Genomic DNA, 16,092 nt, shown 5'->3' with positions numbered 1-16,092 from the left:
TCTATTCCCATAGCCACCCATAACTAAAAATAAATTAAAATAAAGCACCATGTTTTTGAAAATTAGAGAAAGATTAAAATAATGTTTGGAATTTAATAAACTACCATGTTTTTTGTTTTTCAATAAACTACTATATCTACGGAAAGCCAACCTTATGAAAATCTGATATAGAAACCAGGAATTTGTGGCCAAAGTTTCCTGATATCATGCTAAACTATCAACTTATGGCTAAACATCCCTTGTCTCTAATTCTCATTAAATGAATATTATCGTCAACACCTTTGTGTTCTTACCTCCAAATATGTTTATCTTTCTCATATCCCTTTGATTAAATTAGAGATTAAATGAGGATTCAATGTATGCATATAATGTAAATTAAAAGTTTTGATATTGAATTATGTTAATTTATTAAAATTAACGATTTTGAATCAAAACTGTTCAAGGGTGGTTCAAGACAATGTATCGCATATGATTGAGAATATACCTCTTAGTTAGGGGTGGTTTTTGGTTAAATTCTTGTATGTTTTGGTTAGTTTGATGCAACTAAGGGCGGGACTGATTAGGTTCAAATCAGGTGGTAGGTATTCTGCTAGGGAGAGAAGTTGAGAACGCTGTAAGTAACTCAGTCCTTCAGTTATGCTAAGGGGTTAGATCCCACTTCAGAAGACAAAAGAAAACTGAAAAAAGAAGCTAAGAGAATAGATTTGTTTTACTAATCAAGGAAACTACTTCAAAACAAATGCTCCATTCGAGAGGTGAGCTCTCTGTAAGTATTTTTTTATGCTCTCTACAAATTTTGAGTGCTCCCTCTCTATCTACAATCTTCTTTTGTGCTAAAGAATCTTTTCTTACCTTGCTCCTTAGTCCAACTCTTAAGAATCTTCTATCGTAACTCTTCGTTACCCCTCTATCACTTAGTGAGTCTTTTTACCCTTTCTAGTATGTAATTGGAACTGGTGGCTTGGGATAATTCCTTGCAAAATATTAGTATCTGTTGGTTAAATATGTTTTGGTCAGAAATGGAGTAGGTTAGTGTAGGAGTCCTATAGTCTGTTTGTATACGGGAATCCAGAGGGTAAAGGAGAGGAAGGGAAAGAGATGGAAGGAAGATGCAAGATCACTTTTCTCTCTTCCCTCTCGCTTGCTCCCCTACCTTTACTTCTATGCTTGCCATCCAAACAAAATGTTATTGTGTTGGGAGTTTTTCCGCCTCCATCTCAATCTGTTTGCTCTATTTGACATCTGACAGTCTTTAATATACCTATTTAACCATTACTATCTCTCTTTTTGTAACATGTAAATAGAATCATCAAAAGTGAATGTATTAGAAGAAACATATTAGAACGAATTACATCAAACATGATATCGTTTTATATTATAGGTAGTGAGTATTGATGGTGATAGATGTTTTACATTATAACTAGGTGGTTGACTCTTCTCCTCATCTGTAATGTTTGATATTAACAGCATATTACGAGTTTGCATGCATTATGGTATTGGATGTGGAACCTTTCATGTGAATTTTGCTTAATTTAGGAGTGAGCCATGTTTAAATCTTTATTTGAAGCCCTTCTTCCAAATTTCGCAATTCAAAAATTTATAATTACACCCAGATATTTGCAGTTTCTTGCCAAAGCTGCATGGTCTTGCTTGTCACCTGCATTACTAATGATTTATAGCAGAAGGTTGGTTACGCTTTGGCCCATAAACAGATTGTTGTTTCCATTTTTAAACATCTTGGTTTTCTTTTTTTCTTCAGGCCATTCCTCATGCTGTTGCTACAGTGAGAACTGCGGACAAGAAAAGCCCAAAAGAAGCTGTGGAGTTTGTCTTGCAAGTCCTGAAGGTTAGTTTCTTCTTTGGTTTATGATATATAAGACCTAATACTTTTAAATTGTGGAATTAAACTACTAAATAGAAAAACGGTTAGGGCGACTTTCGCACCTTCCCTTCTAGGGAAAGTTAGGAAATCCTATAGTATCCAAGCATATTACGGAAGTAAGTTATAGTAAAAGTAGCTATTACAATTTACAACATAACTTAGTACTAAGAGTATAACTCAAAAATACATGTTTGACCTGCCATAATCACTGTATACATTAGATTATCTCATAACAGCGAAACTAACCACATTGATGAGGACTTCACATTTGCACACGAGCTAATCTCAACATTCTCTTTAATCCTGCAAACAGATGAATTTGCTCCCATCATGACAGTTTCAAAGAAGAAAATGAGTCAACTTACAGTGGTACATAAGTTTGACCTGCCATAATCACTGTATACATTAGATTATCTCATAACAGCGAAACTGAACACATTGATCACGACTTCACATTTGCACAGAGCTAATCTCAACATTCTCTTTAATCCTGCAAACAGATGAATTTGCTCCCATCATGACAGTTTCAAAGAAGAAAATGAGTCAACTTACAGTGGTACATAAGTCCCACCGGTTCCAAAACAATAAGGTGTCTGAAATTACGTAACCAATTCTTAATTGTACTCAAGCTCTCAATGCAGAAAACTCATAATTTTCATAAATCCATTTATATGTGCTCAAAAATTCATTGATACTTCTTCAGACTAGGTTGCACGGAAACGGGTACGGGGACGGGTACGGGGACGGAAAACGGCAAAATCAAAATTGCAAAAAACGGGTACGGCATGGATTCGGCAAAAAAAAAAAAAAAAAAACTAAATTAAACATTCATACATAAATAGTTCAAAGTTAAAAATAACATAAAACAACAACTAAATTTTATGTCTTAAACTAGATAAAGCTTAGATAAGGCAACACATCAATCTTCAAGAAGCAACTCATTTTCTAAATCCGGCTCATCTAGTGAGAGTTCCGCAAACTCTAGAAACCCAACATCCTCCAATGAATCAAATGCATCTCCACCAATATCCCACATCTTAGTGTAAAGCTCCCAATACTCTTCGGAATTCCTTGATAAAAGGCGAAGATTGTTGTGGATGAAAACCAAATCTTGTGCACGACTTGGATTTAGCTTGTTCCTCCTAAGTGAGTGAATGAAGGAATATGTACTCCAATTTCTCTCACTACAAGATGATGAAGTAGGTTGCCCAAGCACTTTAAATGCCAAAGATTGGAGGAGAGGAGTTTGAGCTCCAAAGTTTGCCCACCAACTCTTAGGATCCATAGAATGCATCCTTTCAATACAAGTAAATCCTCAAAAGGTCCACTCTTCATAGAGAATAGTGCATATTCATCCATTACTTTACCAACATCATCACTAAGTGCAAATAATCTACGAAAGCACTTCATTCTTTCTCGAGATACTTCACCATCTCTATGAGGAGCAACTCTAGATGGAGCTCCAAGTAGCCATTCATCACTATAGAACCTTCAATATTTAAAAAAAAAGATTATAAATTTGTGTATAAATATAACAAGATAAAAAGAATGCCAAAGAATATATATACCTCGGGTTCAAGGAGTGGGCTAAACAATGGAGAGGAGTGTTGCTTTTTGCCCAACGAGCTACCAAGATTTCATAAACCACATGAAAAAAGGGACTAAACTCCGAATGAGGACGACATTCTTTCTTGTAAATCTCAAGCTTCACTTGTTCAATCATGGAATCCCACATCTCATACACTAAGTGAAGGCATGGTTTATCGGTGTCACAATGCCTAATCATGTCATAGATAGGCCTTGTGAAATCAACAATGTAAGAAAGTTTGTCCCACCAATCATCATTCACAATCTTCTCCTTCACAAAGTTTGCTTCCCCATGTCTTCTTCTCTATAAGAAGTCCACTCATCACTTATAACCATGGCTTGAAGACCTCGTTTGATGAGCTTAAATCTCTTAAGCATCACAATAATGGAGGCAAAGCGAGTATCGGCCACGGAAAGCAACTTAAGAGGAGAAAATCTTTGGAACATGGCCAATCTCATGTTGTGGTTCATGATGAAATTTTTAATTTGAATGGCATCTCCATGGATTTCTGTGATCCAACTACATTCTTCATAAGTTTCATGATTGCTATTCACATTCCTTGCCGCACAAATATTCTTCAAAGCAAGATTAAGGGTATGAACAACACATGGTGTCCAATAAATGTGAGGAAACTCACTCTCAATGAGCTCCCCCGCCCCTTTGCAATTTGCTGCATTGTCAGTTATGATTTGCACAACATTTTGATGGCCTACTTCTTGAATGACTTCTTTCATAAGATTAGCAATGAAATACTTATCTTTCACTTCACCAAAACAATTCACAGCTTTAAGAAAGATTGGACCATTACCAGAAGTAGCCATGAAATTAATGAGAGGTTTTCTTGTTGGATCACTCCATCCATCAGTCACAATTGTTACCTCTTTTTCTCTCCAAGTTGATTTCAATGGTATCATAAGCCTCTCTACATTAGCTTTTTCTTGTACAAGTAATGTAGTTCTAAGCTTGTTGTAACCAGGAGGTTTGTAACCTCCTATATTATGGGTGGCAGCAAAAGTGAAGGCCCTCATATAGTGTGGATTCCTAGCAAGATTAAATGGCAACCCTCCTGTGTAAAACATCCTTGTAATTTCTTGGATTAATTGATCCCTAGTTTCAATCCCAAAACATCTAGTAATAGGTGATTTTTCAGACTTTCTTTTCTTGAATGTAGAATCGGAGTCCAAATGAGAAAGAGATTCACTAGGCAAAGGAACTTCCCTAGGGCCCGAATCTTGTTTCTTAGTCTCATATTCATCATCAAGTTTTTGCATTTCAAGTTTATCAACACGAGACACTTTCTTACAACATGCAATTCCTTGACCCTTAATTTGAAGCAAATGGGCTCTAACTCTAGAATAACTAGACGTTCGATTTTCATTACAAAAATTACATCTATATTTCCATGTTCCACCAACCGCCCCTTGTTTTTCAAGTCTTGTTACAAACCTCCACAATGGAGGCAAACCCTCACTTTGCGTTGATTCCGCACCAGACCCACTACCCGTGCTGCTACCAATATTAGTACTTTGTTGTTGAGATTGGGATGCCATATTTTTCCTAATACAACACTCAACACAACAATTCAACCCCATTCATGATTCAACAATCAAAACAGAATCAACACAACAACAATTCAACTATCAACACTCAATTAAACTAAATAAACTAACAATCTAACACTAAGTCACCAACTCACCAAAACACCAACTTACTGCCTTACTGCATTTCTTCCCAAAAAAAAAAGCAAACAAAAACAGAAAAAAAAGGAAAAAACAACAGACCCAAACTTTAAGTCATAACATGCTAGTAATAAGTCTAATAACTAATAAACACATTAAAAAAAAAAAAAAACAAACATGCAGAAGTAGTCAAGTAGAATTCATACAACTCGAAGAGAACAGAGAAGTGAGAGAACTAGAAAAAGCTTACCTAGAACAGAGAATCCGGCGAGTCGAGGTTAGAAGGAGAAGAAAACCGGCGACTTTGCGAGTCGACCTTCGAAGGAGAAGAACGAGAGAAGAGAATAAAGTGGCCACTGCGACTCTGCGAGTGCTTCAAAAGAGAAGAAACGAAAGAGGATAAACCGGCGAGAAGACCGGTGAACGGAGCACGGCGCGGCGGCGAGGCGCGGCGAGGCGGCGAAGCACTTCGCACTTCCCAGTTCAGGTGAGTTGAGAGAGAATTTTGGAAATTTCGAAATTCTAAAACCCTAGAAAATAAAATTGGGCCTCTCAAAGTTCATTAAACCAGTTGGGTACGTGGCTCCCCCTGAAATACACGTCCCCAGCCCCGTCCCCAAACTTAACTCAGCCGTCCCCGAAAGATTCCCCCGTACCCAGCCTCAGGATTCGTTCTGGGTACGAATCCCAGGCGAATCCATACCGTACCCAGGACGTCCCCGTCCCCGGTACGGGATTCGGTACCTGGGAGCCGTACCCATGCTTCATAGTCTTCAGAGATACCTTTATACTTATTCAGAATTACGTTTATATGTGCTCAGAAATACATTGATTCTTTTCAATAAACTTCTATAACAATACGTTATATATTCGAGAGTCATTTCCAAGATTTATCTCAAGATATTACATATCATTCTCAATACATAACACAAATAATAATCTTAAAACTTATCACAAGACGTAGCTCTAAGGGAAGGAACACGGGTGAGAGGGATAAGCCACATCTCTAGACTTTTGAGGGACATCTACCCACATTTTCAAACTCTGTTTGCAAGACTTTTAGGTCATGGCTCTAATCAAATAAGCAATACCCACTCCGTAACACACAATGAACAATACGCGCTGAATGAATGTTGTTCATCACTGGTAAGCAACTACTTATCTTATAAAATGAAACTTTATGTAAATAAGATACTTATATTCGAAAACTTTACTTAACTACTTATTCATAACCAACTCTCTCAACTTGTATATTAAACTTTAACTTATCAAAATAATTTCCGGAAAATAAAGCCTGCTATGTCAAGTCTCTCCGTTGCTTGAAAGTGACTAACAATAGAGGTTTTAGGGAAACACCATCGCTACATAGGATGGTTGAAAAGATAACTAACACAATATGGCTATATGTAGAGGTTTCACAAAGAAGTTGTTAATGATATGGGGAAGTTATAGATACTTTTCCATACTTTGTATCTGGAGTACTTCACTTAATTTCATCGGCCGTATTGGGCTTTGGTGGTATTTATCATGCACTTCTGGGCCCTGAGACTCTTGAAGACAACCAAATATCATTTGGGAAGCTCCGACTCGGCCAGCCACCCCGCTGTACCAGTGTCGACGCGGGGAAGAGAAAGTGGACGTGGCATTTTCTGAGCATAGAGTGTCACTCAAGCTTTTGGTAGCCATTGAGGGGTTATTGAACAGCTCGACAGTGGGATAGGAGGGATGTAAGTAAAAAAGATATGGAAATGGAGGTTTTATAAAGAAGAGAGAGAAAGGGGGGATGAGGACAACTGGTCATTATATTTTATCTTTAGGAAAAAGAGATAAGGGAGAACAGGGGACAACTAGGGGGGTTTGAAATTTGAAACCAGCTGGCACGTAGAGAGTTGATACTTCTGCATTTCTGTTGGGTTTATTTTTTTTCCCTTTAGAAAGAGGACTGTTTTATTGGGGTACCTATATCTCGTGTCCCCAAGTTCATATCCAAAATTTGGACTCTTCAAAAACGAGTCTACGAATCCTTAAAATTTGAATTTGAAGGGTCCGACACTTCGACACGTATTTGAGTCCGAGCATCCTAGAATATCAAATTCATGGTTCTTGGTTTTGTGTCAAAGTGTAACGGTTTAGTCATGAGATTATATTATAATTTATATGCTTAGCTAGGGGTTTGGTATGTGGATAAGTTATTGGGTCTGTAGAGTGTGTAGTAGACGTTAAAAAGAATAACATGAAGTAAGAAAACAATGGTTGATTAGTTTGGAAGAACAGCTAGGCAAAATCAGTTCTTTTGGTGCTCTTTACCAATTAAACTTAGGTTGTGCGTGGCATATGATTGGAAAACAAAACAAGAATTTGTTTCATAATCATGTCATGAATAAGCAATAATCAAGGCTCATAACAACAAGGTTCGATCAATTTAGGGGAACTTAACATGTAAGGGTTGTAATTCAAAAATCATCACAAAAAATTCACATGCAAGACTTCGAGAGTAGTCACTTACAATCTATGTATAAATCATTGGGTTTATATCACATTATATATTTGAAGATTCACATAATTTCAACAAATCAATTGCTACAGACTTAAACTAAAAGAATAGAGTTTTAAGGGATGATCCTTGTGTACCTTAAACTAATGATCACAGCTCAAGCTTTTCTCATTCAAAACTTAATTTTTTTCCTTAAATGAGCTTCCACAACTTTAGACATGATATGCATGTATAGGTAAGTCAAGATTTATCCCAAAAACATTAAGCTAAAATCCTAGAAACAATTGGTTTTACTATGGCTTACCTTTGTTTGGATTTTTAGCTAAATTCCCCCTAGATGGCTTGAGATATCTCTTTCCCGGTATCATACACTACAGAAGAGCAAAGCAAGAAAACTGGCAGAAGAAGGGTGAGGATCTTGCTCGCCACTTTTGCGTGATGAAGGGGAAAGGGAAGAAGTGATTTGGGCTCAATCTTTTTGGATGATTTTAGGTGAAGGAAACAATGGTTCCCCTCATGGGTATTTATCGAAAATTAGGTGTACGTTTATTTTTGTAATTTGGCTTAATTAACAAGGCTAATTTAGTCATTTTATAATTGTAGTATGTTCTAGAATTCTCTAGTTTCTCTTAGCCCTTAATTTCTCTTTAATTATGCTCTAATCCTTTAGTATTCATAAAATAGATCCCCAATATATGTATCATACCCGAATAAAGTCATTTTGGCTCAATTAGCCCTTAAATCATAATTACATAATCTATCTCAAACACAATACCGTATTAGCTCAAAATCTCAGAACTTTAGAATGATGTTTGACGTTCTTAACATAATTCACAAATGACTTCTCCTAACTCATAATTCAAGTAGCTTAACACAGAATAATATATAATATTCACAATATGGACAAAAATCCACATAAGAAGCCATTCACAATTTTTTTTATTCCACCGAAAGTCACAATAGGTTATGTACTGATTAGTACGCTAATAACATTAATAATCCTTATTTATAAAATAATTTTAGCTTAAGTGAGGCTATTACAGTTTTATAGTACTACTTCTATCGATTGTATGATTGTATATCCTTGCTGTGTGCCTGTAAGTTGTAAGAATTCCATATTTGCTTTGACCTTTTCTGTTCTATAGTTCCAGCTATGCAATTTTGAGGAAATTGTTGTAGAAACTTATGAATGCTGAGAAATTTGTTGGACTACTGTGCTGTTGAGAATATTGGCAAATTTGGAGTGAAGGTAGCAGCATAAGCATGCATATGAAATAGAAACATAAATCTGAGCTGAAATATAATACGCAGTGAATAACTGAATAGAGAAAAGAAATAGACTAGGCAGTAAATTACTGAATATGAAAATTTAAGTAATTCTGGAAATATTATGGTGAGTTGTTGACTGGCCTTTTAAGTCGTCATCTCTGTTATCGTAAAAAAATCAAGGCCCAAAGATGAATTAGCATGCTGTCCTCAACGTAGTTTGTCCTAGACTCCTAGTGTTCAATTCAGCTGTTCTATGACCAATTTCCATACTTTTTTCCCAAAATGAAGTGCCGAAGTGTCCATATCCATGATTGTCTAGAATGATCACACTGGCATGCCTACAAGCTACTGCAGCTAATGTGTTTTGATGTGTCTTCTGATACTCGTAATGTTTCTGATGCTGTTGCAGTACAATGATAACAGTGGTAATCCTTACTCAGATGTATTCTGGTTGGCTTCTCTGGTCGAAGCAATTGGAGAACTTGAATTTGGACAACAGGTTTGGTTCCTCCCTCCCACCTTGTAATATCATTGTTTTTGTATTATGCCTCTGCATGCATTCCATTATTTCTCCCGATTTTTACTATCAGTGCACTATTGACTTTTTAGCATTTGATTCGTGCAAAATTTCCAATGTTGCATGTATTGAGAAATGGAGGTAGCATATTTTATTGTAGACAACAAAAAAGTAAATGGAGCATCCTTGTAGGGCCGGAGGGAAATACTATTGGCTATGGTCTTTTATAGCTATAGCTTGCTTTTTGTTCATTATGGGTTTTCTTGGGTATCCATCGAATTTAGGTCAAGGTTGGTTCTTGTTTTGGGTAATTCAGTTCAGAAAATAGCAATAGGTCAATATTGCTAGGTCCATAGAAAATAATTTAAGCTTTTGTTAGTAGACATCATTATTGCCAAATTCGGTGGTTGCTTTTTAGTTTTATCACTTTATGTAGTCGCTGGATTGTTTTGGTGGAGTTTTTGAAGTAGTGGGTCCAGGATCCAACCCGCGTGGGTTCGGAATCATTCGAGAAAAAAGTAAGATATGTTGATTAAGTATTCCAATACACTAGTCCAAATTCCAAATTACAACCAATTACTAGTAAGTTAACCCACTATTACTTAAAAATATTAAAATCAATTACTAACATATATTATCCTTCATTTTATTTGTCAGTATTATCCGACAAGAGCTAAGATTAATCTCAGATTTTAAGTAGATTAGCACTGACCATAAACACATGAGCGTATGTTTCTCATTCTGTATTTAGCAATTGTATAAAATTTTTTTTATGCATTCAATAATACAGAAGTAGAAAAGGACAACAAAATACCGAAAAGATAAGAAAAAATTGACATGATAAATCTGAACTTTAAAAGATGGGTGAAATTTAGGTAGATTCAGGTTTAATTTTTTCAAAAAAGAAATTCAACAAAATGAGCAAAAATGCTCCATATAAGTTAAAACTAACTAGAAAAGAAAACAAAATTAGGTAAGCCTTTTCTTTTAGGGGAATTAAAACATTAAGCTATAGAAAGAAAGGGGAAAAAAGAAAAGAAAAGGAAAGTGAACTCCCTGTGCGTGATAGAGATTGCCGGAAAAACAAAGACAAGCTAAGGAAAAGGAAAACAATAGAAGATAGCTTTTGTAGGAGTTGAACCAAATTGTGATAGATACTTGACGCAGCCAGCATACTATCAAACCAAATGTGTTTTAACTGAGTAAACGAGGCGCCGGATTTTTGTATGGATTTTTTTTACCTCTCTTGTCGCTCTCTTTTTTTTTTTTTTTTTTCCCCAGATTTGTGAGTTTAGTTGAACCCACTGAACCCGCACTAGATCTGCCCCGGATCCGCCTCTGAGTGCTTGACCTAGTTCTGTTTCTTTTGCTATTTGCAAATAGTTTCGATCTCGTTTTTTTATTATCACGTTCTTTTCAGTATCAAGATCATAATTATAGCTCTTTTTTGATTTTTAGAACATAGCTTGCCTTTCGTCTCTGCTCAAGCGGATTGACCGGCTGCTGCAATATGATAGGTAACTTGTTTTTGCTCTTATCCTCGGTGCTGGTATTGTGCATATAATACCTGGTTTTAACATTGTACTATGCAATGAAATGCATCAGGTTGATGCCAAGCTATAATGGCATTCTGACAATCACTTGCATTAGAACTATAACGCAAATGGCGTTGAAGCTTTCAGACTTCATTCCTCTTGTGAGTAATTTGACATGTGTATTGTTGTGTAATAGTGATTTCCTACCTATTACTCCCCAGCTCTAATTAATGCTTTGAACTTAATACAGGATAATGTTTTTGCACTGATCAAACCATTTGAGGATTGCAAGGCAACGTGGCAAGTAAGGATTGAGGCTAGGAGAGCCCTTCTCGATATTGAGTTTTACTCTAAAGGCATAGATGCAGCATTGTTGTTGTTCATCAGATTTTTGGAGGAAGAATCATCCTTAAGAGGTCATATGTTTTCTAATTCTCAGACAGGCTTTCACACTTAACCATTTTAGATTCTATTGGATGTCACTTTGTAATTTAATTGCTCACTCTGTTTTTTTCGACTTATGTTTGCAAGTCTCTTTAGCTCTCATACTTTCTAGGTGGGATAAACTATCATATTATTATCCACTGCATTATTGTTTGTAATTGTATAAAAGGTGGGTTTTTTATTATTGTATTGCATCAGGATTTAGAGCTTTTAGGAATGGCTATCACTTTTGAGTCAGTAGCTTGACACTGAATCTGTTTTATGATCCTGGAGAAAGCTCGTCTACAGACATAATTGATTTTATTTTATAATATTCAGTAGGTTAAAATTTGCTACCAATGCAGTCACATCACTCATGACTATCATTTTCGAGCATTTTTGAGCCAAAAATTGATTTTTTTAGACTTATGGACGAAGGAGAGTGCTGTATGACATCATTAGTTCATTACAGCATTGGTGGGTATATCTTATTGGTTAATCCATCCATCTTTGTTATGCGTTTCGGTATGACATTGAGTTTTGCATGTTTTCTGTGTACTGTGCTTCTCTGAGCTTCAAATTTTTCCATTCACGTTCCCTTTCTTTCTTTCTTTTTCTTACGTTCAATTTTTAATTTTATATTATTATGTTTCTTAATATCAGGACAAGCCAAATTGGGTATACATATGATTCGGTTGAGCCAAATCAGTGCCGGGTCTGGATCTAGTGATGATGTGAAGAGCCAAACTCTTGTGGCCTTGCTTCGCTTGCTGGAAAGCCGTCTAGCATTTCGCAATGTCTTTCTGCGGCATCACTTGTTCTGCATTTTACAAGTCCTGTCAGGGAGGTGAGTAAAATCCAACAATTCTAGTCATACAAAATGTGCAAGTGCAGGAAAAACATTATCTAACCTTGACAAGGGGAGGTGAGTAAAATCCAACAATTCTAGTCATACAAAATGTGCAAGTGCAGGAAAAACATTATCTAACCTTGACAAGGCCTGTCAGCTTACCACAAGCCTACTGTTTTTTTGCCTTTATCCTGCGGTTTTGATTGCTTCTCCATCTGTGACTTGATTTGTCTCTTCCCATCAGTTAATCATTTTTTGTCACTGACTTCAGCATTAGCTACTTCTCACATCTCAGTTTCTGATTGTCTCAGTACCATGCCACATCTCATAATTTTAGATTGTAATTAATCCCTCTACTTGCCTGTGATTTGTGCAAGACTTCATCTTGATTTGACTACAAGCATTTTGCTTGTTGCTTGTTGCTTGTTGCTTGAGTTGCTGCTGCCTTATATTCTGTACATTTAAGTTTGTTGTAAATTGCAACTAATATCATTGGACTTATCATTCTTTGCAAATGCTTAGAGGTGCTCTGTATCAACTATGATAAGAGTTCACTTTTTGTTACTGGCATTTGCCTGCATGATCTTGTTTGACTAGAAATTCCGTCTCTCTTCCTGTGCAAAAGCCTTTTTAGACGGCGTTGAGCAACTTTGTCTTAATGTTGCTACGCTAGAAATCAGGCTTCACTGTGTCTACAGTTTATAGTTTAAAGCTATGTTACTCCGACACGGATATGGGTGTCGTATCCGAGTAGGGATCGGAGGATCCGACACTCTACTCCAAAAATTTGGTCGATACTCCGACACAGTCAAGTGAGTGTCTTGACCAATTTTTTCGACACGTCTTATCAGTTAAAGTGTCGAAAAAAAATTTCTGGACACTTTATTTTTTCCATAAAAAAAGGAAAAGAAATTATTACAAGTATCAAGTTTAGAAGAAAATAAGACTAAGAATCAATTTCTTCTTATAAAATGTAAATAATGTTGAAACATTTATTATTTTCCTTTCTTTTTGACTTTCTTTTTTTTTTGTACCTTGGGACCTATACTTGTACTTTCTTGAAAATCAGCCTATAACTTACTGGCAAAAGTTAAAGGACTGACTACTGAGTCAAGAAGTGAGAAAAGCAAGAAAGAGGAAGTTGAAAAGTGTAACTGTATTTCAGCCACTAACTTTTATTAAAAAAAATCACCCACCAACTCATTACTCAATCACTCGAGAAACAGAAAATATGGAGTGAAGACTGAAGTTGCATGACCAGTGGCACTGTCGCCACCGTCTGCTCTCGCCGGAAAAAATTTCAGGCAATCCAACACTTAGAAAACACACCAAGCGACTCGCCTCATCCTCAATAAAAGCCCCAACAATTTAGCTCTTGATTTGGTGAATTACATATCCAATTTCCAGATCTAGGGTTTACCATTTGAACCCTAGATCTGGAATTTTCTCTCCTTCTTTGCCAAACTCTAATTGCCGACACTTTATGGATGCGCGTATCGACACCCATTCCCAGGCGTGTCGCGCGTCGTATCGAGTTACACGCGACACTCGAGGTGGAAGAGGGTGTCGGAGTAACATAGGTTTAAAGTTATTTGGAGCAATTAGTTTGCCACTGACAGCAATTTATGTTTGCAGTTTGTATATCTACTCATTTTGCATTGGATCTGATATGATTGTCATTTCTTTTCCCTCAAGGGGGGAGGGGGTGGCTGTTCTTTACGAACATATATATCTGTTAATTAAATTACATTTAACACTTTCGGTTACTTTCAGGCGCCCGACTCTGTATGTTATTCCCAGAGATCACATGCGTCAAACTGGCTATGCGGAGATTTGCAGTGAACAGAGAAATAATTTCCTAGCTTTTATCAATCAAATCAAGCCTACAGATCTGCCTCCTGAAATTGAGAGCCCTTTCCAGGATAGTTTGGTGGTTCAAGATTTGTGCAAAGATGATTCGATTTCTAACAGCCAGGAGCAAAAAATGCTAGTTGAAACTTTTGAAGATGTAGATACTGTTTCAAACATTCAGGTGCATGTTGTTCCAGCTCCAGAAATTTCAGGAGACGCTCAGGAGGCTGTCAAAGCTGCAGATACTAATTCAAATAGTCAGGTGGACATAATGCCGGCTCAGGAAGCTGTTGAAGCCGTGATTACTAATTCAAATGGTCAGGTGTATTTAGTACCAGCTCAGGAAGATATCAAAGCTGCAGTTACTAATTCAAATTGTGAGGTTGATTTATTGCCGGCTCAGGAAGCTCTGAAGGACGCTGATACTCTTTCCAATAGTCAGGTGCATGTAATGCCTACTCAGGAAGTTTCCAGAGAGGCTGATACGATTTCCATTAGTCAGGAGCGAAAGATTTCAGTTGTTAAAATCAGGGTCAAGCAAACAACAGCCTCTAACAGAAGTGAAAAGGTTGACAATTTGGCCCCTGAAAGATCTCAGGCTGGTCATAATGAAATCGATCCGGTGGTTAGCAGCTCTGTTTCTGTTGATGCACCTCAAAGAAATTTAACAGAAGCTGTCAGCTTAAGCAATCAAATGACTGAAGAAGTAAATTCATGCCAGGGTCGTGGGTCTCATATGACAGCCAGTATTGGGAGTGCCAAAATAGCTAGGGGAGAAGGTGATGAGTTTGGGAAAGAGCTCTTGTGTACTGCTGATTCCAGCAACATCCCAGAACTACAACAGCTCCTTTGCACTGCTGATTCCAGCAACATTCCAGCATTAAAACAACCTGATGTTTGCTTATCACCCAAAAATATTGATGAACATAACCTCCTGAAGAAGGAGGTCCAGAAACCTATATTAGGACAGACACTGTCAGTTGCAGCTGATGATGTTGATGTCGTTTCACATAGCACCGGAAATCCTGAATCGCGTGGGAAGCGGAAAGAGAAGAAGAAAGACAGGGAAAAGAAAAGAAAGCGAGATGATCCTGAATATTTGGAAAGGAAGCGTTTAAAGAAAGAGAAGAAGCAAAAGGAAAAGGAAAGGGCAAAATTGTTGGAGGAAAAGAATGTTGTGTCAGGTGATGACCGCAGCAGAATAGCAAGTGAGAAAAGGTTTTTCAACAATGACAGAATGGCCATGTCAACGGTGTCTATGGCTAAGAATGATAGTGTTCAGAATAGACTTTTGGATCAGGAGATCCCATTAGAGCCGATATTGTCGAGTAGGGATGAGTATGAACACCGGGAGGCCACTGTAAGATTTAAAACTAATGAACTGAATGGGCCAAAATTAGTATTGAAGACAAGTGATAGTAAGCCAGGAGCGCCTTCCGGCGGTTCAGGCCACAAACTAAGAATTAAGATAAAGACTCGAAAATAAAGCCTCTAAAATTTGTATCATTATAAAATCTTGAATATATTAGATGTATTGTTTCTTACTCTCGTGATGCAATTCGATTATTCAAAAGGGCAGTAGTACTCGCTCATGCATCTAGATACTCGTCTGGAAAAAATGCATTAGCAGTTGAATTTAATGCTTTAATGGAAGATAATTCATGGCATCTTGTCCCTAGTTGTAACAATATGAATCTGCTAAGTGGCTTCATATTCTCCTTGGCCATCAGTATTTGTTGGGTCAATGGCAAGTTAATCTTAATTTATTGTTTCTTCTTGGTGATCTCATTGAGGATGCGTTTGTCGTCTTATATCGTATGAATTCATTTTCCCTTTGCGAGCCAAATCTTCCAGATGTTTACTTTCATTTGTTTCATGGCCACAATCTTCATGAAAGTGACAATATTTACTCTTGTATCTATCTCCATAAGAATGAGTATTGATCCTTACTGAATTCTATAGGTTCCGCCACAGTTTTTGGTTCACTTCTTTTACTTCTCCTGG

General features: G+C 36.9%; 1 protein-coding gene across 4 annotated transcripts in view; it reads left to right on the top strand.

The window, feature by feature from the left end:
* LOC104908221 (transcription initiation factor TFIID subunit 2) overlaps positions 1-15,632 on the top strand; it is a 35,747-nt gene extending 20,115 nt beyond the window's left edge. For 3 of the 4 annotated variants that reach the window (XM_048644408.2, XM_048644407.2, XM_048644409.2), the window contains 7 exons: positions 1,760-1,846; positions 9,322-9,411; positions 10,888-10,946; positions 11,035-11,125; positions 11,215-11,380; positions 12,051-12,234; positions 14,011-15,632. In XM_048644408.2, coding sequence (XP_048500365.1) covers positions 1,760-1,846; positions 9,322-9,411; positions 10,888-10,946; positions 11,035-11,125; positions 11,215-11,380; positions 12,051-12,234; positions 14,011-15,574 — 2,241 coding nt within the window. In that variant the 3' untranslated portion in view covers positions 15,575-15,632. Of the gene's footprint in view, positions 1-1,759; positions 1,847-9,321; positions 9,412-10,887; positions 10,947-11,034; positions 11,126-11,214; positions 11,381-12,050; positions 12,299-12,376; positions 12,451-14,010 lie in introns of those variants that run through there. The other variant, XR_008969552.1, reaches the window with a different exon arrangement.
* Positions 15,633-16,092: the final 460 nt, after the last annotated feature.

This window comes from Beta vulgaris, chromosome 5 (genome assembly GCF_026745355.1).
Source record: "Beta vulgaris subsp. vulgaris cultivar EL10 chromosome 5, EL10.2, whole genome shotgun sequence".
Lineage (NCBI taxonomy): Eukaryota > Viridiplantae > Streptophyta > Magnoliopsida > Caryophyllales > Amaranthaceae > Beta > Beta vulgaris.
This window is presented reverse-complemented; position numbering and strand designations above follow the sequence as displayed.